The sequence below is a fragment of the Gopherus flavomarginatus genome, chromosome 6, assembly GCF_025201925.1.
Source record: "Gopherus flavomarginatus isolate rGopFla2 chromosome 6, rGopFla2.mat.asm, whole genome shotgun sequence".
Lineage (NCBI taxonomy): Eukaryota > Metazoa > Chordata > Testudines > Testudinidae > Gopherus > Gopherus flavomarginatus.
In genome coordinates, this window is record NC_066622.1 from 33,546,499 (window position 1) to 33,571,818 (window position 25,320).

General features: G+C 59.5%; 1 protein-coding gene across 8 annotated transcripts; it reads left to right on the forward strand.

Annotated features, from left to right (window-relative positions):
* The first annotated feature begins 1,427 nt into the window (after nt 1-1,427).
* On the forward strand, nt 1,428-25,058 carry SIPA1 (signal-induced proliferation-associated 1). 8 transcript variants are annotated; one of them, XM_050960642.1, is made up of 17 exons: nt 1,428-1,487; nt 7,568-7,621; nt 10,995-12,378; nt 12,711-12,838; nt 13,346-13,534; nt 14,301-14,475; nt 15,777-15,880; nt 16,154-16,311; nt 16,784-17,366; nt 17,533-17,807; nt 18,425-18,658; nt 20,734-20,824; nt 21,131-21,296; nt 22,067-22,165; nt 22,431-22,512; nt 22,998-23,079; nt 23,397-25,058. In XM_050960642.1, the coding sequence occupies exons 3-17, from the start codon at nt 11,433-11,435 to the stop codon at nt 23,541-23,543; spliced, it is 3,459 nt and encodes a 1,152-aa protein (XP_050816599.1). In that variant the 5' UTR covers nt 1,428-1,487; nt 7,568-7,621; nt 10,995-11,432; the 3' UTR covers nt 23,544-25,058. The 8 variants fall into 8 exon arrangements, with proteins under 8 accessions (XP_050816599.1, XP_050816607.1, XP_050816606.1 ...); XM_050960650.1 differs by having other exon boundaries at nt 22,434-22,512; XM_050960646.1 differs by lacking the exon at nt 1,428-1,487 and adding an exon at nt 6,064-6,233.
* The last annotated feature ends 262 nt before the right edge of the window (nt 25,059-25,320 follow it).

A 25,320-nucleotide genomic window follows, 5' to 3' on the forward strand; every position in this document is an offset into this window, starting at 1 on the left:
GTGTTGGTTAGGGGAGGGACCGGACTCCGGGGTTATAGCCTAGTGCTGGGTGCAGGGAGGGTAGAGCAGGCTTAGAGGGCTCCTGGGTTCTATGCTGGGCTGGGGCTGGGGTTCTCATGGGTTACAGCAGGAGGGGCTGCATTAGGATGTGTAGGTTCCAATCTTACCTTCCACACCTCTGCTCAGATTCCTCCTCTGTCTAAAGGAGGAGAAAACCCTTTATCCTGCCTGGGGTCCCTTTCCTTCAAGGTGCTCAATGATGAGGGGAAAGGTCCAGCCCCTGCCCTCCTCTAGGCTCTTGCTATGGAGTTACATCCTTCCAGGACTGGCCCCTCCTGGGGGAGTTGGAGGTGCCCCCACTGTCCAGCTGCACTTCTCTGGAGAAACGGGGCAGCCCCCTCCCTTTCTTCCACATCCAACCTGCCTCCCCAGGGGGGATCCAGCCCTGCTGAGGCCTGGGACTTCCTGCCCTCCCCCATAATTAGTGAATCTCTGGGCCCAGGAAGCACATAGTTCTTAGTGGGGGGATGCTGCAAGGTTGGTTGTCGGGTGGGCCCAAGGGGGAAAGCACAAGCACCACAGGCCTCATGAAGGAGAGGTTCTCGCCTAGTGCCAGGGGTGTGCCCCAAGGCTGGTTCCTGTGTGGGTTAAAGGAGCCCCTTGCAGGTGAGAATCCTGTGCTGATCTGGGCCTCCCCAAAACCTGTTGTCCTACCTAGCAGAGGGCAGTTAGTGGCAGGAGTGTGAAGTGGGGTGGGGGACGTGTGTCAAGGAATGAATGGGGTGCAGCTTGCCTGGCTGCATCCAGTGACTGGGTTATGCTGCCCCCACCCTAAATATTCACTAAGCCAACTGCTTTCCCCCATACCTTTTGTACGTGGGGATCGCTCCACGTGGAGGGGTCTGCATGCCTGGTCATGGGTCCTGGCAGCAGGGCCCCTGGCCCTGTCCTGTGTCTGCTGTCCCCCATCCCTTCCCTCATCCTTAAGTGGGAGAGTCTGGCCTTCCGGGTGTTCTGTCCATCCAGCCCTACTTGCAGGTTGATGGGTCAGTCTGTCTGCCCCTTGCCCGGCCAAACTCTTCCCTCTTGCTCAGACTCCTGGTAGCGCACCGCATGGCTCTGTCTATCCATCCTGGCCCCCCCCCCCCCCCCCCGCCTCTCTGTTCCTACCCCCGCCTCTGTCCGGCCTTCCCACCCTCCTGGTTGTCCGTCTTTCCCCACCACCCCTCCTGTCTGTCCGTCCTTCCTGCCCGCCCCCCCGTGCCCCCTGCCTGTCTGTCCTTCCTTCCCACCACCACCCCCGCGCCTGTCTGTCGTTCACCCCACTCCCCACCCCCCCGCCTATCAGTCTCCGCTCCTCCGTCCGCAGCAGCGGAGGCGGCGCTAGGACACCGCGGGGACGGGGAAGGGGGGGGTCCTGTCAGCTGGGAGGGGAGGGAGCGGCCGGTGCGGATGCTGGGGGGAAACGCGGGACGCCGGACCCGGAGGTAGGAGCCCCCAGCGCCCCACCACCTCACCCGATACAGCGCCCCCGCCCATCCGAGCTCCCCTATCCTCTGCGCCCCTCCCAGCGCCCCGCTCCCCCGCCCATCCCAGCTCCCCCATGCTCTGCACCCCTCACAGCGCCCCCACCCCACACAACTCCCCCGCTCCCTCACTCTGCACAGCACCCACCATCTAGCACCCCCGGCCCCCATCCCCCTCACCCTACACACCGTCCCCTGCCTGTCCCAGCCAATGCCCGCTGCACCCCCAAACAGCATCCCTCATCCAGCGACCCCTGCTCCCCACCCCCTCACCTCTCCCCCGCCCATCCCAGCTCCCCCATCCTCTTCACCCCACACAGCGCCCCCACCCCCTCACCTCTCCCCCACCCATCCCAGCCAATGCCCCCCACTCCCCACACACCAGCCAGCACACCCGCTCCCCACCCCCCACAGTGCCCCAGCCCATCCCAGCCAGTGACCCCACTCCCCACCCCTCTCACCCCACATGGCACATCCTTCCCATCCCCCTGAACCCCACCCCATCCCCCTCACCCCACACAGCATCCTTCATCCGTCCATCCCCCTAATCCCACACAACACCCCCACTCCCCACCGCCATCCCCCTTACTTAATACAGTGTCCACACCCATCCCAGACATCACCTTGCAACCAGGGCCCACCATTCCCCATCCCCCTCACCCTACACAGCACCCCCTGCCCATCCCATCCATCACCCGCGCCCCATATAGCATCCTCACCCATCCCATTCATCCCTCTGCTCCCCCACCCATCCCCTTCCCAGCACCCTGCACTCCCTGCTTCCCCACCCATCTATCTATCCTGTAGCCCTACCCAACGCAGTGCCCCTCTCCACAGCTGTACTTCCTAGCTCCCCCCAATGCACACCCCGCCCCTCAAAAGGCACTAGGTTTCCACTTTGCAGGTGAAGGGCAGACCCCAGTGTGTGGGGGGTATTGGTGTCTCTGGGCTGGGGAGATTTGCTCCCACAGGGGTAATGGAAGGATTTATGTGGGGCTGCCCCCCATTTATCCCTGGTTTGTTTCCACTGAGGGGAGGGAGTACTCAGCTGGGCATCATCTGGGGCTATTTATAAAAGAATGGGATAACTAGAGGGTGGGAGTTCGGGAGAGCCATGGGGCAGAAGAGGCTGAGGGTTGCGGGGCTGGAGCTTGGCGGGCTGGAAGGGAACAGTGAGGTTCATTTCTCATCCTTTAAAAAATCTTTTATTAATATTTTAAAACTTCACTGACACCCACACAACACAGCCTCCAACACAATGCCACTCCTCCCCCAACGTCCATATAACACAACCCCACAACACACCACCACCGCATCCCACAATGCCCACACAACACCCCCCAACACACCACCATCCTCCTCCCCTAGCACCCACACAACACTGCCCCTCTCCCCAACTCAACACCATCCCCTCCCCCAGTATCCACACAACACAGCCCCCGACATGCTGCCCCCTCCCCCAATGCCCACACAATACAGCCCCTGATCCAGCGCTGCCCATGCTCCAATGCCTATACAACACAGCCCCCTGCCCCAACACAACACAGACTCTTTCCGCCTATGCCCACACAACACAACCCCCATCACAACGCAGCCCCCCTTCACCGAGTGCCCACACAACTCCACTCCCCAGAACAATAACCCCTCTGCCCCAATGCAATGCAGCCCCCCTCTCTTCACACAGCACCTGCACACCATCTGGCACCATGCTCAGCACACACGCAACCCTGTGCACAATCCACAATCCCTTGCCCAGCACCCAGGCACAGCCAGTTGGGAACCACAAGCAATGGGCAATTCTGACATTTTGGATTTTGTTTTTCTTTCCAAATCAAAACCAAAAAACCAGAATCTTGGGCAAAACAAATGTCCTGAAATGGTGATTTAGGGCCTCGGCCCTGCTTGGATTTGATTAAAAAGTTACCTCATTTTGATTTTCTCATTTTGGTCCATTTCATTTTAACTTGTCCAGCGTATTGAAATAGTAAATACAATACGTTCTACAGGGGATGAGCTATTTATATATATAATAATAATATTGGAGTTAAGATTGTAAGATAGTATGTCTCCAATATTGTATACCACCATACATATATTACAATATTAAATATCTACAGCTATTTTAATATGACAAATGTCCCAGCAGTGCTAATATCTTGATATTTATAGTTCATAGATTTAGTATTTTCATAAAACATAAAAGTCCAAAGGGAACTAACCAAAACAATAAAAGTCAAAACCGACCATTTTTCCTTCATTGAAATGGGGATGTCAAAACATTTAGGTTTTTTCCCATGTAAAATTTTGTTGGAATTGGCAAGTTCCCGCAAAACATTTCACATTCAAAGAACACCTGTTAGTGCAGAACTCCAGCCAAAAATTCCAAGCACAACACATAACACAATACACACAACACAGCACAACACAACTCTCTCAGTCCAGGCCCGGCGTGACCCCATCTGCACAACACAACTCCCTCACTTGATGCTCAGTGAAATCCAATATACACAATGCAACACAACCCCTTCACTCAGTGCCCGGTGCGACCCAATACACACACAACAAAGCACAACGCAACCCCCTCACCCAGTGCCTCCTATGGCCTGATATACACACCACAGCCCCACTTGCACACCACACAGTGGACACTTCCCACCATAGCACACCCACAAAATGCAGCATAACTCAGACCCAGCCCAGTGCCACCCCTCCCAGCACACTCCCCATGCACCCCACTATCTCAACACAACACCATTGGCCCATGGCATGGCATCACATCCCAACACCCCTACTGCTGCAGCCTCCCAATCCCCCACCACTCCTGTATGGCCCACACTCACATAGCCCCCTCCAGCCTACTCCCTGTCAGGCAGAAGGCAGGCTAGATGGGCACTGGCAGGGCAGAGCTGGGGGTGGAATCCCTAGGGGATGGTCTTTTAAACAGGGGGCCCCAGTGTCTTCCCCCTGCCAGTCTGAATTGCCCAGATCAGGAGATGGGAGGGAGCTGATGGGATAACTATAGGGTGGAGTAGGGAACTGGGTCAGCGGGGCGGGGTGGGGCACAAGGGAGCTTATAAAAGGATGAAGAAGATAAACTTGTAAGAAAAATGGGAACTGATGAGGGAGTATTAATGTGGGGGGGGTGGATTGTTCTGAGTAACACCAGGCCAGCTTTGCAGAACCAGAGGAGGTTGAGAGGAACAGAAGAAGCTGGGGAGGGAGGGCACTACCGCTGGGATTCACACTCCCTCATCCCCCAGGGATCCAAGCCCTGGGACACCTGTCCAGCTCTGATCCACCTACCAACACCCTTCCCCCTTTGTTCTGAGTGACTGGGAAATCCCTTGGGGATGCTGGAGCCCTGAGCAGGGAAGAGCTTGGGGGGGGAGGGGGGCATTGGAGAGAGAGGGGCAGGGCAGCAGTGGGAATTTTAGATGCAGTTGGACACTCAATATCCTGCCATTAGGCAAATCTGAATAGAAATATACACAGCCCCCTAGTTCTGCTAGTGCCCCACAGTCTGGACTTGCAGCCCCCTGCCACCCCAGCCCTGGCCCCCTCCACCCCTAGCTCTGCTGGTGCCCCTCAGTCTTGACCCACAGCTCCCTGTCATGTCAGCCCTGCCTCCCTCCACTGCCAGCTCTGCCAGTGCCCCTCAGTCCTGACCTACAGGCCCCTGCCATTCCAGCCTGCCCCCCTCCACTGCCAGCTCATGGGTTCAGTACCAGCTCTGAGAGGGGAGGGGAAGGGAGTTGGGTCTAGGGGAGGCTGGGAGCAGGACTCCTGGGTTCTATCCCAGCTCTGGGTTGGACCTGGAGTGCAGTGGTGGGTGAGGGGAAGCCTGAGGGGAAGAAGGGAGAGGTGGGACCAAGGCACTGACGATCTGGGCAGTGAAGGGAGGAGGGGAAGAGGGAGGGCATATCTAAAGAGGCTTCATTGTCCTGGGGCTCCAAAGCGGGTCAAATTCCACCCCCTCTAGCTAGAAGATGGTCCAGATGCGGCTGCAGGGGAGAGTGAAGGCCTAGGAGGGGGGATGGTTGAGGTAGGCAGGGTTCCCCTGGCACTGCAGCCATGCTGGAGCCCCCCCACGAAGTGGAGCCCTCCAGGCCCTGGAGCTCGGGGTTCTGGGGCAGGGGAGCAGCCTGGTGAATGCCCAGCATCCCTCACACACGGGTTACCATTCAGTTCAATGGCTGCCAATGTCCCCTTGTCCCACCCCCAGCCCCGCCCCGCATGTCCCTGAAAGGCCCCTTTGAGGGCAGCAGCCTCGGGGTGACGCAGCCCAAATAGCATCCACCCCCACCACCCGGTGGGGGTGGGGAACCCATTCATGGCCAGGCGAGGACATCTGCTTGCGTAAGCTCACTTGGGACCAGGGGAAGTAACCGGGGCAGCGTTGGGGGCTGGCTCAGCACGTCCTGGTACCAGTAAGAGGGATCCTCCCAATATTCATAGAGCTCTGCTGGTGCCCCTCAATCCTGATCCACAACCCCTGCTATCTCAGCACTGGGCTCCCTTTCCCCTCCCCCGCGGTGCCGGTACTCCTGATCCACAGCCCCCCCTTATCTCCCTGTGGGCATGAGGCACCGATTTGTGGTTTCCACTTTGAACCGGCAGGGGAAAGAGCAAAAGACCAGTTGGTTGGGTTCTAGGCTGGGCTGTGTGAAGCAGGAAGCCCAGGGCTGGGAGTGAGGGGCCCTGGCAGAGGTGAGGGGCCCAGGGCTGTGCTAGCATGGGGGTGTGGGCTGGGAGCGAGAGGCACTGGCAGGGCTGTGGGGGAGCCCAGGGCTGGGCTAGCGGGGGGCTGTGGGTCAGGATTGCGGGGCACTGGCGGAGTGAGGGGGGGGGTGGCATTATTAGGCCTAGCTGCATGGCCAGGAAGCTGCTCACCGGTTTGGGGGTGGGGAGTCGGCAGGTCACACTCGGGGCCTGGCTCTTTCCTGAGGATGTTGGGGGGGTGGGGGGGGAACGTGGCTCAGGCTCCTGGTTGCGCCATCACTTCCCGCACAGCAGGAAGCGAGTCAGAGCGTCCGCGCCACCCAGCTCGTCTGGACCCCGAGGTACTGACCCCCCAGGTACCAAGCCCTTCGCCTGGCTTGGAGGGGGCTGGAGAGTCATGGGGGGGTGGGAGTGCCAGGAGGCTGATGCGGGTGGCTCCCAGGCTGATGTGGGTTCAGAGGTACAAGTTGTCGGGGAGTCCCTGGAGCAATGAAGCTGGTCTGGGGGGCAGGTGAGGGGGGTCCAGCTTAGGCTGACCGTGGAATTTTGGGATGGGCTGTAGGAGGGAGGAAACAGCCGGTAGGAGGAAACAGTCAAAGGCAGCACGGGGATGGGGCGGCGTATCCAACCATCCTTCCTGGGTGGCTCCCCCACAGAGAAAGTGTTTTCCCAGGGCAAAATAAGTGCAACGGGCAGCTCAAGCAACAGGTCCCAGCAGAGCTCTGTGTCCATGGCCATGCGGCTGCGGCCATGTGTCTCTCCCTCCCCCTCCCCATCTCCTCAGTTTAACCGGATGAATTGCTGTACTTCCTGCCATTGTAGCTTCCTGAGACCTGAAATCACACCCCGAAACTAAGCACCCTCAGCCCCCTGCCTGAGCATGGGGTCCCCTCCCCCCCGGGTCCCTTCCCCCCACATCCAAAACAGAGGGGAGGTGATGGGAGCATCTCCCACCTGCACAGACACCCCAGCCCCAGGCCCATCACTGTCCCCAAGCTGTCCCCTCCCCCCAGACAGAGCGTGAACCCCGGTGTCCAGGAAAGGGTCCCAGCGAGCTGAAGCTCCACACCTTCCTGATTCCCCCTCTGCTGATACAATAGGATGCAGGATTCTGTTTCACTTCCTGTCCTAAATCCTTGGGAACTGTCAATGTGCAGCTGTTAAACAAGGCCCTAGATACAAATGACTCTCAGCACCAGGCAAGGGAGCTCTGTACAAAGAGCCCCTGTGCCCCACCCCAGAGGTGGCTGCATCTCAGCAATGGGTGAGGGATCTCCCTTCCTCCCAAGGAAATATTGAATTCTTGCTCTCTGTTTCTCCAGGTCCCTGTGACAACCCTGGGCTCAGATATCCGTCCCCCCGGCCCAGGGAGCTGGGTGAGTTGCTCTTTCCCGTGTGTGAGGAGGGGGGTGGAGACACCTCACTTGTGTGTGGGGGGGAGGGGGGCAGAGAGCACTGTTCCATGGAGGTAATATGGGAGCCACCAGGCATTGCTGTCACCAGCCCCACATTTGGTCCCCAATGGACCCCAAGCAACCCCCACCCCCAGGCATTCAGCTGCTATTAACCCTTTCCCTGCCAAGCCTTCCCAATAGAGACCCAGGAATTCCACCCCACTCTCTGGAAAAAAAAACACTGGTTTGTCGCAAGTCCGACCTCCAAGCTGGCGGGGAGTGTAAATGGTGTGTGTGTGTGTGTCCAAGGTGGGGTGCGGCTTGGTGGTTACCCCAGCACAGTGATGGGGCACAATGGAGCTGCTGGCTGGGGGGAGGAGGCTCTACGCCAGGCAGGTCCTTTGTTAACGCTCCAGCAAGCAACTAGGTTAAAAAGTATCAGAGGGGTAGCCATGTTAGCCTGTATCCACAAAAACACGAGGAGTCCATGGCACCTTCAAGACTAACAGGTTTATTTGGGCATAAGCTTTTGTGAGTAAAAAAACCACTTCATCGGATGCATGGAGTGAAAATACTCCATGCATCTGAAGAAGTGGGTTTTCCCCCACAAAAGCTTATGCCCAAATAAACCTGTTAATCTTTAAGGTGCCACCAGACTGCTCCTTGTTTTTTAGGTTAAAAAAACTTGTCTGCACCAGAGACTAGGAGGTGGGACCTTTCCCTCTAAGGGGACTAGCTCTGATCCAGCCCCAGGGCAGGGGATGGGCTAGCTCAGGGGGCAAGGAATGGGGACACGAGGCCTTTCCCCTCTAGGGGATGTCAGCTCTGATCTGGTCCCAGGTTCATAGTGAACGTCATTCCTGTCTGTGAGAAAGGCCCTGGGGGGTGGCGGGGCTGAACAGGCTCTGGGGACCATGCTTTCCTCTCCATCCCCATGACACGGGAAGCGCACATGGTGGGGGGCTGTGTGTTTGGAAGGGAGCCTGCGGGTGGGAGCGTGAAGAGGAAGAGGGTATAGGGGTCTGGGGGGAGGGGAGAAGGATGTGGGGGGGAGGGAGAGGGGACCTCTCCCTGCTGTCTCCCCTGATCTGGGGACCACACAAGGGGGGGATGGGAGCTGGGACCTCTGAGCCAGCACCTCCCCCAGCCATGAGCATCACTGCAGACACCCACTTCCCCCATGCGTCCTCACCTCACAGACGTGGCTCGAGTGTATTGAGAGGGGGAGGTGGAGCTCAGTGGCTCATCTGACGCTTACAGAGCCAACCACAAATGAGGAAGTGGGGGCCACCCACGCACACACCCCCCCCCCCCAGAATGTCTGGTCGCTTCAGTTCCAATATAGATCAGGTCACCAGCAAAATAAGCTTGACGGGTCTTAGCCTTGGCATTGTCTGGGCTGCAGGTTGGGAGTGAGGGGCACCAACAGAGCTTTGGAGGGGAGATAACAGAGTTCTGCGGGTCGCGAATGAGGGACACCAACAGAACTGTGGCAGAAGTTGATCTGCTGGCCCCCTTCCTTGTCTCTCTCTTCTGTTCTTTCCTTTCCCTGAACCCCTCCCCGGCCTGGTATGTCAGTGTCGAAGCAGCCAGCTCCCCGCCCCCAGAGTCCTGGGGAACTAGGGACCAAGGAGGGGCTGGGAATGGGGGAGCCAGGATAGGGGCTCTTCTGCAGATGTTTGGAACCCCAGTAGTAGGGGGGAGTCTGTGTGGAAGGGACAGGTTTGGGGGAGTCAGTTCCAGGTAGGCAGGATCACAGTTAGCTGGGGGGCAAGTTCAGTTCTGGGGTGCAGGGTGATTATTTGTCTGCCAGCTGCTCTCTTTTCCCCTTCCCCCCACTATCTCTGTGGGGTCTGACATCTCCCCCACCAATTCCACTCTGCTGGGCTCAGCAACTGCAGAGAAAGCAGAACTGTGAATGGGGGAGCACTGGGTAGGTGCAGGGAGTCGGGGTATGGTGTAGGGTGTGTGTGTGTAGAGGGGTGTCACTTCAGGGGTCAGGGCAGCAACTCTGTTTCTGCCCCTGGGGGCCATTGCCTCCACACTGGGAGCCTCAGCCTTTTGTCCCCAGCGTCGTCCCCCCCCCCCCCCCGCAGGAGGAAGCTGCTACAGAAAAAGGTACTTGTGCAAGTTCCTGTTTTTTTGGCTTTTTCTGTTGGTAGCTGGGCCCCGTATCCCACTCCCAATGTGAGGGCCCTGTTGGCCCTGTCTGTCTCCCAACCGAGCCAGCCAAGCCCCAGTTCTGGGCCCAAATTGGGGCCAGTGCCCCTTGCTATCAGGCCAGTATCTAGGTGGTTTTGCCTCAGCTATCATATGTCACAGAGTGTACCTGTGTCAGGGAGCTGCTTGTCCCTGACCCCCTCATTCAGCACTGAGACGTTCCCTCTACGCACACAGCTGCCCCATCTGAGCAAGGGCAGGAAGTTGTGGCTAGAGGGGAGCGTATGGGGAGATTTCCTGCCGCCCTGACCACGGAGCCCTGTCCTGTCTGCAGCTGCTGCTAATGCAGTATGCCCCCACCCACCAGTCACATCAGCATCCCAGAATGCACCTGCCTCCCCATCGTTCCCATCAACCTTCCACAATGCACCTGCCCCACACAATGGTCACATCGATGTCTCAGAATGCACCTGCCCACTCAACAGTCACATCCACCTCCCAGAATGCACCTGCCTTCTCCTCCCCAGACTGCCCTGCGTATGCAGCAATAGCCCTGTGTCACCCCCTCCCTCCCGCCACTCACTGTGATGGGGCAAAGCTGCCTGACATCAGGGCTCCGTTGGGCCCAGCCTGCAGTCGGGGGCATCCCCAGGGGTCAGAGGGGAGAGGGCACAGAAGAGATTCTCACTGAGCGAGGATGACAGATCCGTGTTCCAGAACAGAACCCAGGAAGCAGAGAGAAAACGTGACCCAGACATTATTGAACCTGCCCAAGAAAGTGCCTAGTGTTAGAAAGGGAAGCACAGGGGTTTCAGAGAGGAAATGTACTCTGGGTACCAGGTAAATAAACAGCCCAGAAAAGTACCCCAGTATTAGAAGGAACATACCCAGGTATCAGAGAGGGAATGGCTCAGTGTTTGACAGATAAAATTGCTGTAGAAATATCCTCTCCTTAAGCCCCTGTCCCCATCATCTCTCTGGTGAGCAGCCCAGGTTGGCACCTGGTGTGTTTCAGGGCTGCCCCCATCGCACCAGGGGAAGGGTGTTCAACCAGTCGCCAGAAATGCTCCTGGTGTTTTGGGGCATCTGGGGAGATAGGACCCAGCAAAAGCTGCCTCAGTTCTTGGGGGACAGGGTCCAGCATTGCAGGCTGGGCCTCTCCCCATCTTAGACCTTCCCTCAACTCCTTTCGCAGGAAAGCGGCTCCCCATCCCATACCAGGATCTGGAATTGAGCAGGCTGCTTCACCAGGAGCTGAGAGCAGAGCACCCTGCCCAGAACCCAGGCTGCACCAAGGCCCACCCTTAACCCCCCAGCATGGCATGCCAGCCGGCCACACCCTATGGCTGGATTTGACGGCTTCCAGCACAGCAGCACCTCCCCAGCGGCTCCCCATGATGCTCTCATCCAATGAGACGACGGGACACACCAACTGATGGCCAGTGGCCATAAAGGAGAAAGCTGATTGGAAAGGGGTAGAGCACATAGTTGTCCTTCCCAGCCAACTGGATTGTTCCTTTGACTCTCGCTCTCCCAAGCCTGCGTGCATGTGATCAGTGGCCGCAGCTCTCCATCCACCAGGCCGTCTCATTCCCGTTTTCCGGGGGGGGGCGTGCTGGTGGGGGGGAGGACCATGCAGTCAGATGACCTCTTCGTCCGCAAAATCCGGCGCCACTCTGCCCGGCCCCCTCTGGCCTCCATCTCCTTCGACGCCAAGGGACTCCCGGCCCCCCTCCTGCGACCCCCCTGGAGTGAGGTGACCCAGGGGCTCTCCAGGGGGCATGGCACCCCCCCTGGCCTGGCCCTAAGGCCTGCCAGCCACATCATGCACCGCAGCAACAGTGACGTGACCCTTGGGGAGGGAGTGGCGGGAGATGGAACACCCCCCTCTTTGTCACTGGTGGAGAGTGGGGATTGCGGGCTGCACCGGGACTATGGCAGCCTGAGCTCCGTTGAGAAAGGGCCGGGGCCCCCCCGCACCCGCGCCCACAGCCACGAGGAGCCACGGGCGGGCAGCCCAGCCGCCCGGCGCTTCTGGGACCCCCTGGTGCTGCTGGGGCTCACGAGAGATGAGGTGTGGGAGGGGGATGGCCAGGGATGTGGGACCGCCATGCCAGAGCAGGACAAGGGAGAAGAGCCCCCCAAGTTTCCCCCACAGATCTGGGTGCGCCAGCTGGCCCACTATGATGTGCAAAGCATCCTCTTTGATCCAGGTGAGGCGACCTGGTGCCAGGGCAGTGCCGGGCGCCGGGTGCGTAACATCACCACAGGGGCCTCAGCCGCCTCAGCAGGGCCTACCCCAACCCCTGTCCCTGAGGAGCCTGACCCAGGTGATGGCAAGGACGGGTCTCTAGTGCTCAGTTGCCCCCACTTCCGCAATGAGATTGGAGGTGAGGAGGAGGGGGGACTGGGTCGGCGCCAGGAAGCAGGAGGGGGCGCCGGGCAGCTGCCCAATGCGGCCGTGTCAGTGCTGGAGGAGCCACGAGAGAGTTACCCCACCAGGGGCAGCCGGACCACCCACTACATTGAATATGCCGACCTGGGCGCCAGCTACTACCGCAAATACTTCTATGGCAAGGGTGAGCTGGGGCAGGGAGGTAGGACACAGGGGGCAGAGTGTATGGGGGGTACAGGATGTGGGGAGGAAGGAACAAGGGGCACAAGACATAGGGAGCATGGAGCTGGGGGCAAGGGCCAGCTGCTATGAGTGCTGCTACGCAGGGGTGAGCTGGCAGCAAAATGGTCCTGGGGGAGCAAAGGCTGGAGGCAGGAGCCTGGCACTCAGGGAGGGGTGGAGATGAAAGTGGGGGTCCATGGGTCTGGCATTCGGGGGGGTCAGGGAATGTATGGGGAGGTTTGGGGGCAGTCATGGCGATGCCCATCTCTAACAAACACCCATCCCCTGGCACAGAGCACCAGAACTTCTTCGGGGTGGATGAGCGCCTGGGAGCAGTGGCCGTGTCACTGCGGCGTGAAGAGAAGGAGAAGGAGGGTGCCAGCCTGCAGTACAACTACCGCCTCATCCTGCGCACCAGCGAGGTGGGCACCACCAGAGGGAGCTCACAGCCTGGGGGGAGCTTACAGCACAGGGCCACTGCCAGGAGGAGCAGGATACTGTGGGTAGGGCACTGCCCTGCAGGCCCAGCTTTAAGCTGATTCCCCTGATTCCCCAGAGTCAGGCCCTGCGCCTAAGAGGGCCCCACACACATGCCTGAGAGGGTCCTGCGCCTTAAGCATCTTTTTGATTTTTTAATTTTTTTTTACTCACCCGGCGGCAGGGGGGTCCGCTCCGGGGCTTTGGCGGCATTTTGGCGGCGGGGGGTCCTTAGGTGCCGCGGAAGACCCGGAGCGGACCCCCCACTGCTGAAGTGCCGCTGAAGACCTGGACTGCAGCCGGATATTTGAATCGGGCCCCACCATTCATAAAGCCGGCCCTTCTGCCCTGGACAGGTGGTGCTGTGGGGGTAGTCCTGGTCAGGGGGCTATGCAGGGGTACAAAAATTCCCTGACTTTCTCCCCACCCCCCACGGCTTCTCCTCCTCACAGCTGCGGACCCTGCGTGGCTCAGTGCTGGAGGAGGCGCTGCCCCCCACCGCCCGTCCCCCCGCTGCCCGTGGGCTGTCCCCCAAGAAGCTGCTGGAGCATGTGCTGCCCGACCTGAACCTGCAGGGGCTGCGCCTGGCATCCAACTCACCCAAGGTGCCCGAGACGCTGCTCAAGCTGGACGAGCAGGGGGTGAGTGTGTGAGTGACGGAGTGCCACAGGGATTCTGCCATGGGCCTCCCTACTATGGGGGGTACCACGGTAGAGGTGGTGAGGGAGCTGGGGGCAAGAAGGGAAGCCAGGCTCTGTGGGAGGGGAAGTTCAGGGAGAGTTAGATCAGGGTGGTTGGGGAATGGGAGGCCCTGACGGTTTGTTCTGAGGGAGTTGGATCAAGGTCTTCTGTCAGGAGCTTGGGGCAGGGGGCTTGAGCACTTTGAGGGGAATCAGCTCAGGGGGGCCCATCAGGGGTCACTGTGTTCAGAGGTCTCGGCAGTTTGTGGGGTTGCCTCAATGATCCTATCAGGGATGCTACATTGAGGGTGAGATTGGGGCAGTTTAAGGGGTTGAGTTAGGGGTCCCATCAGGGGTTGCTGAGTCGGGGGCTCAGGGTATGTTGGGAGGTTGAGTTAGGAATCCCATAGGGGTTGCTGTGGGGGGGGTTGGGGTATTTTGGGGGTGTAGGGGTCCCACTGGGGTTGATGTGTTGTGGGGTCAGGGTATTTTGGGGAGTTGAGTTAGGGGTCCCATTGAGGGTTTCTGTGTTGGTGGATTGAATTGGGGCAGTTTGAGGGGTTGAGATAGGGGTCCCATCAGGGGTTGCTGTGTTGGGGGGTGAGGTATTTTGGGGGGCTGAGTCAGGGGTCCCATTGGGGGTTGCTGTGTTGGGGGTTTGAATCAGGGCAGTTTGGGGATGTTGTATCAGCTGGTCCCATGTTCCCCTCACCGTGCCGCTCTGCAGGTGAGTTTCCAGCGCAAGGTGGGAGTTCTGTACTGCCGGACTGGGCAGGGCTCCGAGGAGGAGATGTACAACAATGAGGGGGCCGGCCCCCCTTTCCAGGAGTTCCTGGAGCTGCTGGGCCAGCACATCCAGCTGCGCGGCTTCACCAAGTACCGGGCCCAGCTTGACACCAAGAGTGAGTGTGGGGAGGGGGCACCGGGGGTGGTAACTGTTAACAGATACATGTAGGGCCCCAAAGAAAGCTGGTCATGCTCGCAGCATGGGGGACTCTGTCTCAGGAAGGAACGACTCTGAAAAGGACTGGGGCGGGGGTGTGTGGAGGGGATAACCTGCTGAACAGGAGCTCCCAGTGCCATGCTGAGGCCAAAGGGCTAACATGATCCTTGGATGGATAAACAGGGGAATCTCTAGGAGTGGGGAGGTTCTGTTACCCCTGTATCTGGCACCGCTGCGCCCACCGCTGGAGGTCTGTGGCCAGTGCAGGGGCCAGCACATCAGCATCACAAAGGATGTGGATAAATTGGAGAAGGGTCAGAGAAGAGCCCCAAGAATGATTAAGGGGTTGGAAAACCTGCCTTACAGTGAGAGACTCCAGGACCTCAATCTCCTCAGCTTATCAAAGAGAAGTTGAACAGGTGACCTGGTCACTGTCCCTAGACACCTACACATGGAACAGAGCTGGGGTAAAGGAGGCTCTTCAGTCCAGCTGACAAAGGTTGAACACAACCCTGTCCCTGCAAGTTGAAGCTAGACCCATTCAGACTGGAACTAAGGCACAGTCTGTTAACAGTGGAGTCAGTAACTGCTGTTACAGCTTCCCCAGGGCTGTGGTGGATTCTCCACCCTTGGACGTTTTCCAGTCTTGATGGCTGTTTTTTTAGTTCATTTTCCAGTCTCAATGGCTGATCCACGCTAGTTCAAGCAGGAATTTTTTAGGGGGAGTCCAGTGTTATGCCGGAGGTCAGACTAGAAGAGCACAATTGTCCCCTCTGGCTTTAAATTCTGTGGAAGGGAGGGTGAGACACAGGATAGGGGGCAATCGAGGGGGAGGAGCAAGGAAACATTGGGTGGCAAGGCTAGACCTTTGGGGAGGGGAACCAGGGTGGGGTTGGGCTAGTGGGAAAAGGGCCAGGAGGGCTGAGGGCTGAAAGGGGACTGGACTGCACTGGCAGCTGCCCCCGCCCTTTGGCACCAGTATACACATTGGGCAGCTGTCATAGCAGGTTGCCCTCTGCCAGCCCCCAGCCCCCACCATGAGGTGGGGAAGCTGGTCTTAAAGAGTCCCTCCCTCACTCCAGGGCAGGGGGACACATTGGCAGCAGGGGGCGGGGAGGCTCTGAAGGAGGGGGCTGCATTCTACACTCGACCCAGTCAAGGGCTTTCCCTGCTACCTCCTGCTGAGTCCCTGTCTCTCCCGGCCCCAATAACGCCCCCACTCCCCATCCCACTGACATCTCCCATTCCGTGTCTCCCCAGCTGATTCCACAGGCACCCACTCGCTGTACACCACGTACCAGGACTATGAGATCATGTTCCACGTCTCCACTATGCTTCCCTACACACCCAACAACAGCCAGCAGGTGAGGGGTGGGGGCAAGGCACTCGGATGGGGCTGGCGCAGGGGAGGGGGTGCTGGTGTTCACCGGGGGTCCAGAGGGAAGGATTTCTGGGAAGGAGGAATCCAGAGGGTGCAGGAAGAGAATCTGGGAGTGGTCAAGAGTCCAGGCAGCTCAGGAAAGGGGGGCAGGGTGACCTGGAAACGGGGGTGGTGTCCCATCCTGCTTTCCATCCCCACACCGATGCCCAGCTCAGATCCTACCCTTCCCACAGTAACACCATCTCTCTGGTTGTAGTTGCTACGGAAGCGTCACATTGGCAACGACATTGTCACAATCATCTTCCAGGAGCCGGGCGCACAGCCCTTCACACCCCGCACCATCCGCTCACACTTCCAGCATGTCTTCATCATAGTGCGCGCACATGAGCCCTGCACCGAGCGCACCACCTACAGGTGAGGGATGAGCACACTGCCAACAGGGAAGAGGGGACCGCGCACTGAGAGTGCCACCTACAGGGGAGGGGGGGAGCATGTGCCAAGCGCACCACCTACAGGAGATGGGGGAGCGTGTGCCAAGAGCACTGCCTACAGGTGGGGGAGCGTGCACTGAGTGTGCCCCTTCAGATCAGGGGAGAGTGTGCACTGAGCACACCACATACAGGAGAGAGATGAGCACGCTGCTATCAGGGAAGGGGGCAGCATGCGCTGAGCGTGCCACCTACAGGAGATGGGGCCAGCAAGTGCTGAGTGTGCCACCTACAGTGGAGAGGGAAAGCGTGTGCTGAGTGCGCTAACTACGGGGTGGTGCATGTGCCAAGGTCTTTCCCTTCGTACCTGCCTCCTTCCATGCCATCATCCCTGTCGCTGGCTGAGTGCATGGCTGCCCCCAGCTTCCCTAGACCCAGACTCCCATCTTTCTCCCCAGTGTGGCAGTGAGCCGCACCAAGGACATCCCACTCTTTGGGCCTCCCATCCCAGCTGGGCACCGCTTCCCCCGGACACCTGCCTTCCGGGACTTCTTGCTGGCCAAGGCCATCAATGCAGAGAATGCGGCTGAGCGGTCAGGCAAATTCCACGCCATGGCTACCCGCACGCGCCAGGAGTACCTGCAGGATCTGGCACGCAGCCATGCAACCACCACCAGCCTGGAGGCCTCCTCTTCCCGCCTACCTCTGCTCTCCCTGGGCGCCAAGAGAAAGGAGCGGGCCAAGGGGGCCAAGGCCTGGGAGCTGCAGAGTGCAGGGGCCCTGGTATGGAGCGTGCGGGCACGGGATGGAGACCGGGCTGCCCCCGAGCTGCCCTGCCTGCTGGGTATCTCCGCCGAGTTCCTGGTGCTCATCGAGGCCAAGGGCAAGCGAGTCATCTTCAACTGCTCCTGTCGTGACATGCTGGCCTGGACCTACTCTGACTGCGGCCTGGACCTCTACTACGGCTCCGGGGATTACATCTCCGTGCGGCTTCCTGACGGCCAAGGGGATGAGGTCAAGGACATTGTGAACCGGCTGCAGGTAGGGTCTGGGCCACTGGCAGGTGGGGGGTACTGCAGGGGAGCTCCCGGCTATTCCAGCCCTGGCCTCTGCCACAGGAGGCGCTGCAGGGAGTGGGGCAGGAGCGCTGGGAGGGGTGCTCTACAGGGGGCACAGCCAGTTCCCCCAATGCTCTCTCTCCCCCCAGCTGGTGACGCGAGGCTGTGAGACGCGGGAGCTCACCCTGCTGCGGAATGGGCTGGGCCAGCTGGGTTTCCAGGTGGACAGCGAGGGCTTCGTCACCGATGTCGAGCGCTTCACCTTTGCGGAGAAGGCCGGCCTGCAGCCTGGTGCCCGGCTGGTGCGTGTGTGTGAGAGGGCACTGCCCAGCCTCAGCCACACCCAGACTACTGAGCTTCTGCGCACTGCCAAGAAAGTCACCATCACCATGGTGCCTCCTGACGAGAATGGCAAGCCACGCAGGTGAGCACAGTGCCAGCTGGGGGCGCTGTGGATGGCATGGGCTCCTGGGGTGTTGAGAGGGGAAGGTCCCCAGCAAGGGGTGCCATGGGGCAGGAGCTCCCAGCAGGGTCACTCAGGGATATGGGTTACAGGCAGAGATGCTCAGGCATATAGGCTGGGGGTCCCCAGCAGGGGACACTAGCAGGAGGGGGCAGGAGCTTCCAGGAGAAGCTGCTGTGGGGCACAGGGTGGGAGTGTTGATGGGGAGCTCTGGTGAAGGATGCAGGAGCATTGGCTGCAAGAGTCCCCAGCAGGGGGCATGGTGGGGTGTGGGTGGTATGGAGCAGGAATCCTTGGGGAGGGGCACTGTGGGGGGACAGTCGGGGTAGGTGGCAGTAGCAGGGAACTGTGTGAGGCAGAGTAGAAGGTGCGATGGGGTAGAATTGAGGACAGTGCTGAGCACTGTGGGGCAGAGAGTAGGACTCAGTTGGGGGTGCTGTGTAGCAGCATGGAGGGGTCAGCGGGGACTGAATGGGGTGGAATCACTGTGGGGGCTGCTGTGGAGCAGGATGTGGGGGGCTCAGTGGGATGGGGGTCAGTGGATTCTGGGACCCTGCCCAATCATATCTCTCTGACAGGAGTTTCTCCGAGCTCTACGTGAAGTCCCTGCAGGAGAAGCGGCGCAGTGATTCCCCAGCAAGGGAGCCCCCCCGGATGGCTGGGGGCCCGGGGCCGGAGGGAGAGCTGAGACCGGCCACCCTGCAGCTGCTGCGCTCACTTTCCCTGCAGGACGGGCCCCCCCATAGCCTGGCTGAGGAGCGCACCGAGTTCCTGCGCAGCCACAGCGAGGGCACTGCTCCCCCCAACCTGCCGTGAGTACTCCCACCTCCTGTGACCCCATCCTCATCCCACCCCGGCCCCCCACTCCACTGTGAGTGCCCCCACCTCCTGCAACCCCGTCTCCATCCCACCCCGGCCCCCCACTCCACTGTGAGTGCCCCCACCTCCTGCGACCCCGTCTCCATCCCACCCCGGCCCCCCACTCTGCTGTGAGTGCCCTCACCTCCTGCAACCCCGTCTCCATCCCACCCCGGCCCCCCACTCTGCTGTGAGTGCCCTCACCTCCTGCGACCCCGTCTACATCCCACCCCGGCCCCCCACTCTGCTGTGAGTGCCCCCACCTCCTGCGACCCCGTCTACATCCCACCCCGGCCCCCCACTCTGCTGTGAGTGCCCTCACCTCCTGCGACCCTGTCTACATCCCACCCCGGCCCCCCACTCTGCTGTGAGTGCCCCCACCTCCTGCGACCCCGTCTACATCCCACCCCGGCCCCCCACTCCGCTGTGAGTGCCCCCACCTCCTGCGACCCCGTCTCCATCCCACCCCGGCCCCCCACTCTGCTGTGAGTGCCCCCACCTCCTGCGACCCCGTCTACATCCCACCCCGGCCCCCCACTCTGCTGTGAGTGCCCCCACCTCCTGCGACCCCGTCTCCATCCCACCCCGGCCCCCCACTCTGCTGTGAGTGCCCCCACCTCCTGCGACCCCGTCTACATCCCACCCCGGCCCCCCACTCTGCTGTGAGTGCCCCCACCTCCTGCGACCCCGTCTACATCCCACCCCGGCCCCCCACTCTGTTGTGAGTGCCCCCACCTCCTGCGACCCCGTCTCCATTTCACCCCGGCCCCCCACTCTGCTGTGAGTGCCCCCACCTCCTGCGACCCCATCTTCATCCCACCCCGGCCCCCCACTCTGCTGTGAGTGCCCCCACCTCCTGTGACCCTGTCTCCATCCCACCCCGGCCCCCCACTCTGCTGTGAGTGCCCCCCCTCCTGCGACCCCGTCTCCATCCCACCCCGGCCCCCCATTCTGCTGTGAGTGCCCCCACCTCCTGTGACCCCATCTTCATCCCACCCCGGCCCCCCACTCCACTGTGAGTGCCCCCACCTCCTGCGACCCCGTCTCCATCCCACCCCGGTCCCCCACTCTGCTGTGAGTGCCCTCACCTCCTGCGACCCCGTCTCCATCCCACCTCGGCCCCCCACTCTGCTGTGAGTGCCCCCACCTCCTGCGACCCCGTCTCCATTTCACCCCGGCCCCCCACTCCGCTGTGAGTACTCCCACCTCCTGTGACCCCATCTTCATCCCACCTGGTCCCCCACTCTGCTGTGAGTGCCCCCACCTCCTGTGACCCCATCTCCATCCCACCCTGGCCCCCCCAACCCACTGTGAGTGCCCCAACCTCCCGTGATCCCATCTCCATCCTTTCCTGACCCCCCACTCCGCTGTGAGTGCCCCCACCTCCTGCAACCCCGTCTCCATCCTATCCTGGCGCCCCCCAACCCAAGTGCCCCACCTCCTGCAACCCCATCTCCATCCTACCCTGCCCCCCCAACCCACCGTGAGTGCCCCCTACCACCTGGGATCCCCATCTCCATTCCACCCCAGCCCCCCACTCCACCATGAATGCCCCAACTTCCTGCAACCCCGCCTCCATACCACCCCCGGCCTCTCTTCCCTGCCATGAGTGACCCCCACCTCCTGGGACCCCTACCTCCATCCCACCTGACGCCCTGCCCCACCATAAGTGCCCCCTCCCATCCCACCCCTGAATCCCCCCACGCTACCTCCCCAGCTCCCCAACCTGCCATGAGTACCTCCTGGGACCCCCTCCTCCATCCCACCCCTCCGGTCTCCTGACCCACCATGAGTGCCCCCTGCATCCTCAGATCCCCACCTTCACCCCACCCCCATTAGCCCCCAACCTGCTGTGAGTACTCCTGCAGCCTCCTAGGACTCCTTCCTCCCACCTGGATCCAAATGCCACCCAACGGACTGTTTGCCACCCCCCTCCTAGGCTCCCCACATCAGCTGTTATCCCCCTCTGCATTCCCCCCCTTTTTCTCAGCTGTGTTTACCACAGGCTAATGTTCCTCTGCCTCTGCAGGTCCCAGAGTAGGGAGATCCCCATGTTACCTGACCCCACACCTGACCTCATCCTGGCAGCCACGCCCAAGGGGCCCCCTGAGCGGGAAATGGTGAGTGTGTGTGTGTCCAGGCTGCCCCCTACAGGATGCAATCAGACCGCTCGGTTATGTGCGTGCTGGAGCTCTGGAGGTTTCTGGTGCACTAATGTCATTCTTGGCGTTCTGTGATGTGCACTGTTATTTGCAGCTATTTATTTGTGAAATACATCTGTGAACCTGTTTAACAGCCCCTGTGCCCCACCCAAGAGGTGGCTGCATCTCAGTACTGGGTGAGGGTTCCCTGTATAAACAGCCTCCACATCCCCCCCAGAGATGGCTGAAACTCCAGGCATCAATCACTGTGTTGTCTTGTCCCAGGACCATCCAGGAGACCCCACATCGTTGGAGCAGGCTCCCTCCGATCATGGGGTCATGGATAACCAGGCTCCGCCCCCTAGTGAGACGACCCCGCCCACCTCAGACATGAGTGACACCGAGAAATTCCTGCCCCGGACGCTCTCGTTGAGAAACTCCATCACCAAGAGTAAGACAAGCACACACATGCGCCCCTGGTTTGATCCTGTCCCGTTAGCATCGGGGAAGCTTTCCCTTTTCCAAGCGCAGGGTCCAGCTCCAAATGCCAGCTGGGTGCTTTGTGCTGGGATTTTTCTCCAATTAGAAAAACAAAAAGCAGGGGGATGGGAAGGAAAAACGGAACTAAAGTGTGGGAGAGGGGCCCAAAGCGGATTTTCACACATCAACCCGTTTGTTTCCTTTGAGATTCCTTTGTCGAGAACTCACACTTGTAACAAAATCTCAAATCAAAGGGGGCTTGCAGGGAGGGGGACTCTCAGGTCAACAGATTTTCCCCAACTCTAATTAACTCTTGAGGATGGACATTAATGAATAGCTGGGGCTGAGCTGTGGGGCTAGAACCCGCTGGAGGATAACAACCTTCTAGTACAGTGGGTCTCAAACTTTTGTCCTGGTGACCCCTTTCACACAGCAAGCCTCTGAGTGTGACCCCCCCTTATCAATTAAAAACACATTTTTTATATTTAGCACCATTATAAATGCTGGAGGCAACGTGGGGTTTGGAGTGGATGCTGACAGCTCGTGAACCCCCCTGTAATAACCTCACGACCCCCTGAGGGGTCCCAACGCCCAGTTTGAGAACCCCTGTTCTAGTACTTTAGCCCAAGCTGGGGGGCCTGGGCTCTGGGTCTGAAGGGCCTTCCTTTAGATAACTGCTGGGCTCCTTGCCCTCATTCATGCTATTCTTTCTCCTGCCCCGCCTGCCCCTGCCCTCTCCAGTTCTGTCAGAAGCCGGTGAGTCCCTGGAGGAGGAGTGGGACTCCATCTCCAACCTGGCTACCACCTGCAACAGCATCCTAGAGGCGCTCTCGAAGGAAGGTGAGCAACAGATTCCCAGGCTGCATCATGGGTGGGAGTGCCCAGCTTGCATACAAGCAGACAGGGGCTGGAGTCCGAGAGTTCCAGGTGGAGGACTTGGCTGTGGTCCGGAGCAAATCCCTAGGCAAAGAGCTTTGTTCATCAGGGGCTAAAGCTGGGAAATTCCTAGGCAAAGAAGCTGGTTAAAGTTGCCTGGGGCCAGGAGTAGCTGCAAACCCCCAGTCTGAGGAGGAGAATCTCACTCTGTCTCCCCTCTTTTCTGCAGGAGGGCAACACATGCTGGAGAGCAGAGAGCCCCCTGGTGGGAGTGGCCAGAGGAACCCAGGCCAGCAGCCCTCCGAGGATGAGTAAGAAGCTAAACAGAGGGGTGGGAGGAATGATGGGGGGATTCTCCTCCACCAGCCTCCATTTCACTGTATCCCCCCTGCTCTCATCCTCCCTTTGCGTATTCCGTGATGATAATCCAGTCACAGCAAGTGAAAACCACAACAAACCATCTCTTGCTCAGCTCACAGCCCAGCTTTGTGGGCTCGTTTACCATGAAGCCACCAGGGTCATCTGGTGGCTGAATAGTGCACCCAAGTGGCTGTGCCACAACACTCCCCCAGGGGGAGGCTGACACATTCACTGGCTCTGCACCTTTGGGGTTCTCTCTGATAACCCTGGGGAGGAGAGGATATCGAGAGGGCTGGGCTGTGGGGAGATAAGGGATATTTGCTTCCTCTGCCCCATCTGCCCTTAGCCTGACTGATGTATATCATCATCCTATGAATCTCTCCATCCCTCCATCCCCACACTTCTCCATCTCTCGCTCTTTCCTTCACTCGCCCAGAGGCCATCAGTCCCGGTCGCTGTCGGAGAAGGTCTCTCACTTGGAGGCCATGCTAAAGAAGCTGCAGGAGGACTTGCAGCAGGTGTGTTGGGGGGCGCACAAGGGAAGGAGAAAAGAGGTTGGGGAGAAGTGCGGAGGGAATGGGGGCGAAGGTGAGGAAAAGAGGGAGGGGAGCGGAGGGCGGTGGAGGCTGCAGGAAGGAAGACGGGGGCAAGGCACTGCAGGGGAGTTACGGGGCAGGTGTGGTGCAGGCATTAGAAGGAGGTGCCGTGAGAGGGACAGACCAGATTGGGGCAGGGGCTGTGGTGTCGGAGGGTCAATGGCGAGGGAGTGGGAGGGACTGGGTTGGGAGTGGGGGTGTACTGCCTCTCCCCACTGACCCCACCCATGTTCTCCCAGGAGCAGGCAGCCAAGGCAGCACTACAGGCTGAGGTGCAGAGTCTGCGGCAGAACAACCAGCGGCTGCAGCAGGAGCAGGAGAGTGCGGCTGCCCGGCTCAGCCAGGTCACCCGCCTGCTGTGTGGTTCCCCCAGCCAGTCCCTCTAGGGGCCCGGGGCCCCCTCCAGGCTCCCCTGCCCAGTCATCCCCCCACCGCCTCTGTCTCCTCATTGACCCCACTTCCACTCCTCCCCTCTCTGGTCCACAGGAGGCACTGTTGTTACCCCTAGAAGGGACCACAATCTGAACTGCACTCTGGGGGGCCCACTTTCCGACTGGCCATGCACAGCGGATTCTGACTACCAACCTCCCCGGAATATGGCTTCTCATCTCTCAAGACTGTTACTGCCGGAGAGCCCAGCACAGACTCACCAGCCCAAAGGCCACTGCCAGGAGCAGGTCCTGATATCGGGGTACAGGCGACACCCCCAGTTCCAGCTGACTCAGCTCACACACAGATCTCAACTCTTTGGTAAATCTGACTGTAATGGGGTGGAGGTTGTAGCCTTGTCATCTGGAGGCGGGCACAGGAGGGAGGGCTGATGTTGCTGAGCAGGAGTAAGAAGGAGGGACTTAATGGCACGTTTGACCTCGACCCCTTCAGAAAAAATCAGTTTGCAATACCCTCCTACCCCATCCTGCTGCATCAATCCAGGCCTCAGGAAAATCCTGGCATGAGAGAGAGATGATGCTACTCTCACACTCATGCACACACATACAAATGCTCACACACACATGTGACTGCACACATTCATGCACATTTACACACACATGTGACTGCATACACACACACGACTGCACACACTCACACTTGCGCACACTCTCATACATGTGCTCGGCCAGGTGCACTCCTCACACCTGCTCAGAGTGCTCCCAGTCCCACATGCCCTCACACTGATCCATGCCCGTGCAGACTTGTGCTTGGGCAGACCATGCTCACACTGGTGCATGCTCACACTCACGTGCTCTCACTCAAGCTCCCATGTACTGACACATGCTCCCATGCAAACACACACTCTAACACCTTCACCTGGGTTCCCAGATCCCCCAAAGCCCCACCCCCATCCAGCACTGACCCAGCCAGCGTGGGAACCTCTTGGCCTGAAGAGGGCACCGCCCCGCCTGGTAACTGTGAAGATACTGCAAGCTGTGAGTTAATGCCCCCCCCCCCGCACCCCAACCCAACCCAACCCAGACCAGCCTCCCACATAGCAGGAAAGAGATATGGGGACATTGCTTCTGGTCACCTGCTCCCACCCAGCAGTGCCCCTCCCTCTGCACAAGCCTATCCTCCCCTACCTCCCCCCGCACTCCTTGGAGGCATAGCCATGGGTACAGGGCCCAGTTCCGCATTTGGTGCTTGGGGATATTTCTGGAGAGTGTCCCCTGTGACATAGGGGGTTTTCATATCTCCTTTTGGGTTGTAAATATTTTAGTACCAAGCAGAACACAAGTGTTTGTTTCAGGTTTATTTGTTTGTATGTTAGTTTTTTACACTGAAAATGGCCCATCTTAGATCCAGAGAATCTGTGTCTGACATGAATGTACAAATCGCAGCGTGTCTGTCCCCCAGTCCCTCTGTGCAATAAAGAGCCGATACGCAGCTCCCAGGGTCCGACACCATCCTGCCTATTGTGTGAGCTCTCTCAGCCCTGGACACGTATGAATGCTGGTTCCGGGGGCTGGGAATGGGACCCGGGGGGGGGTGCATTTCCATAGAAGCAAAGAAATGTGGGACTGGGAGGGACCTCAAGAGGCCATCTAGTCCAGCGCCTTGCACTGAGGCAGGACCAGGTATACATAGACCATCCCTGACTGTTTGTCTAACTAACCTATCCTTATAATTTCCAGTGGCGTGGAGTCCGCAGACTCCTAAGCTGCTCCA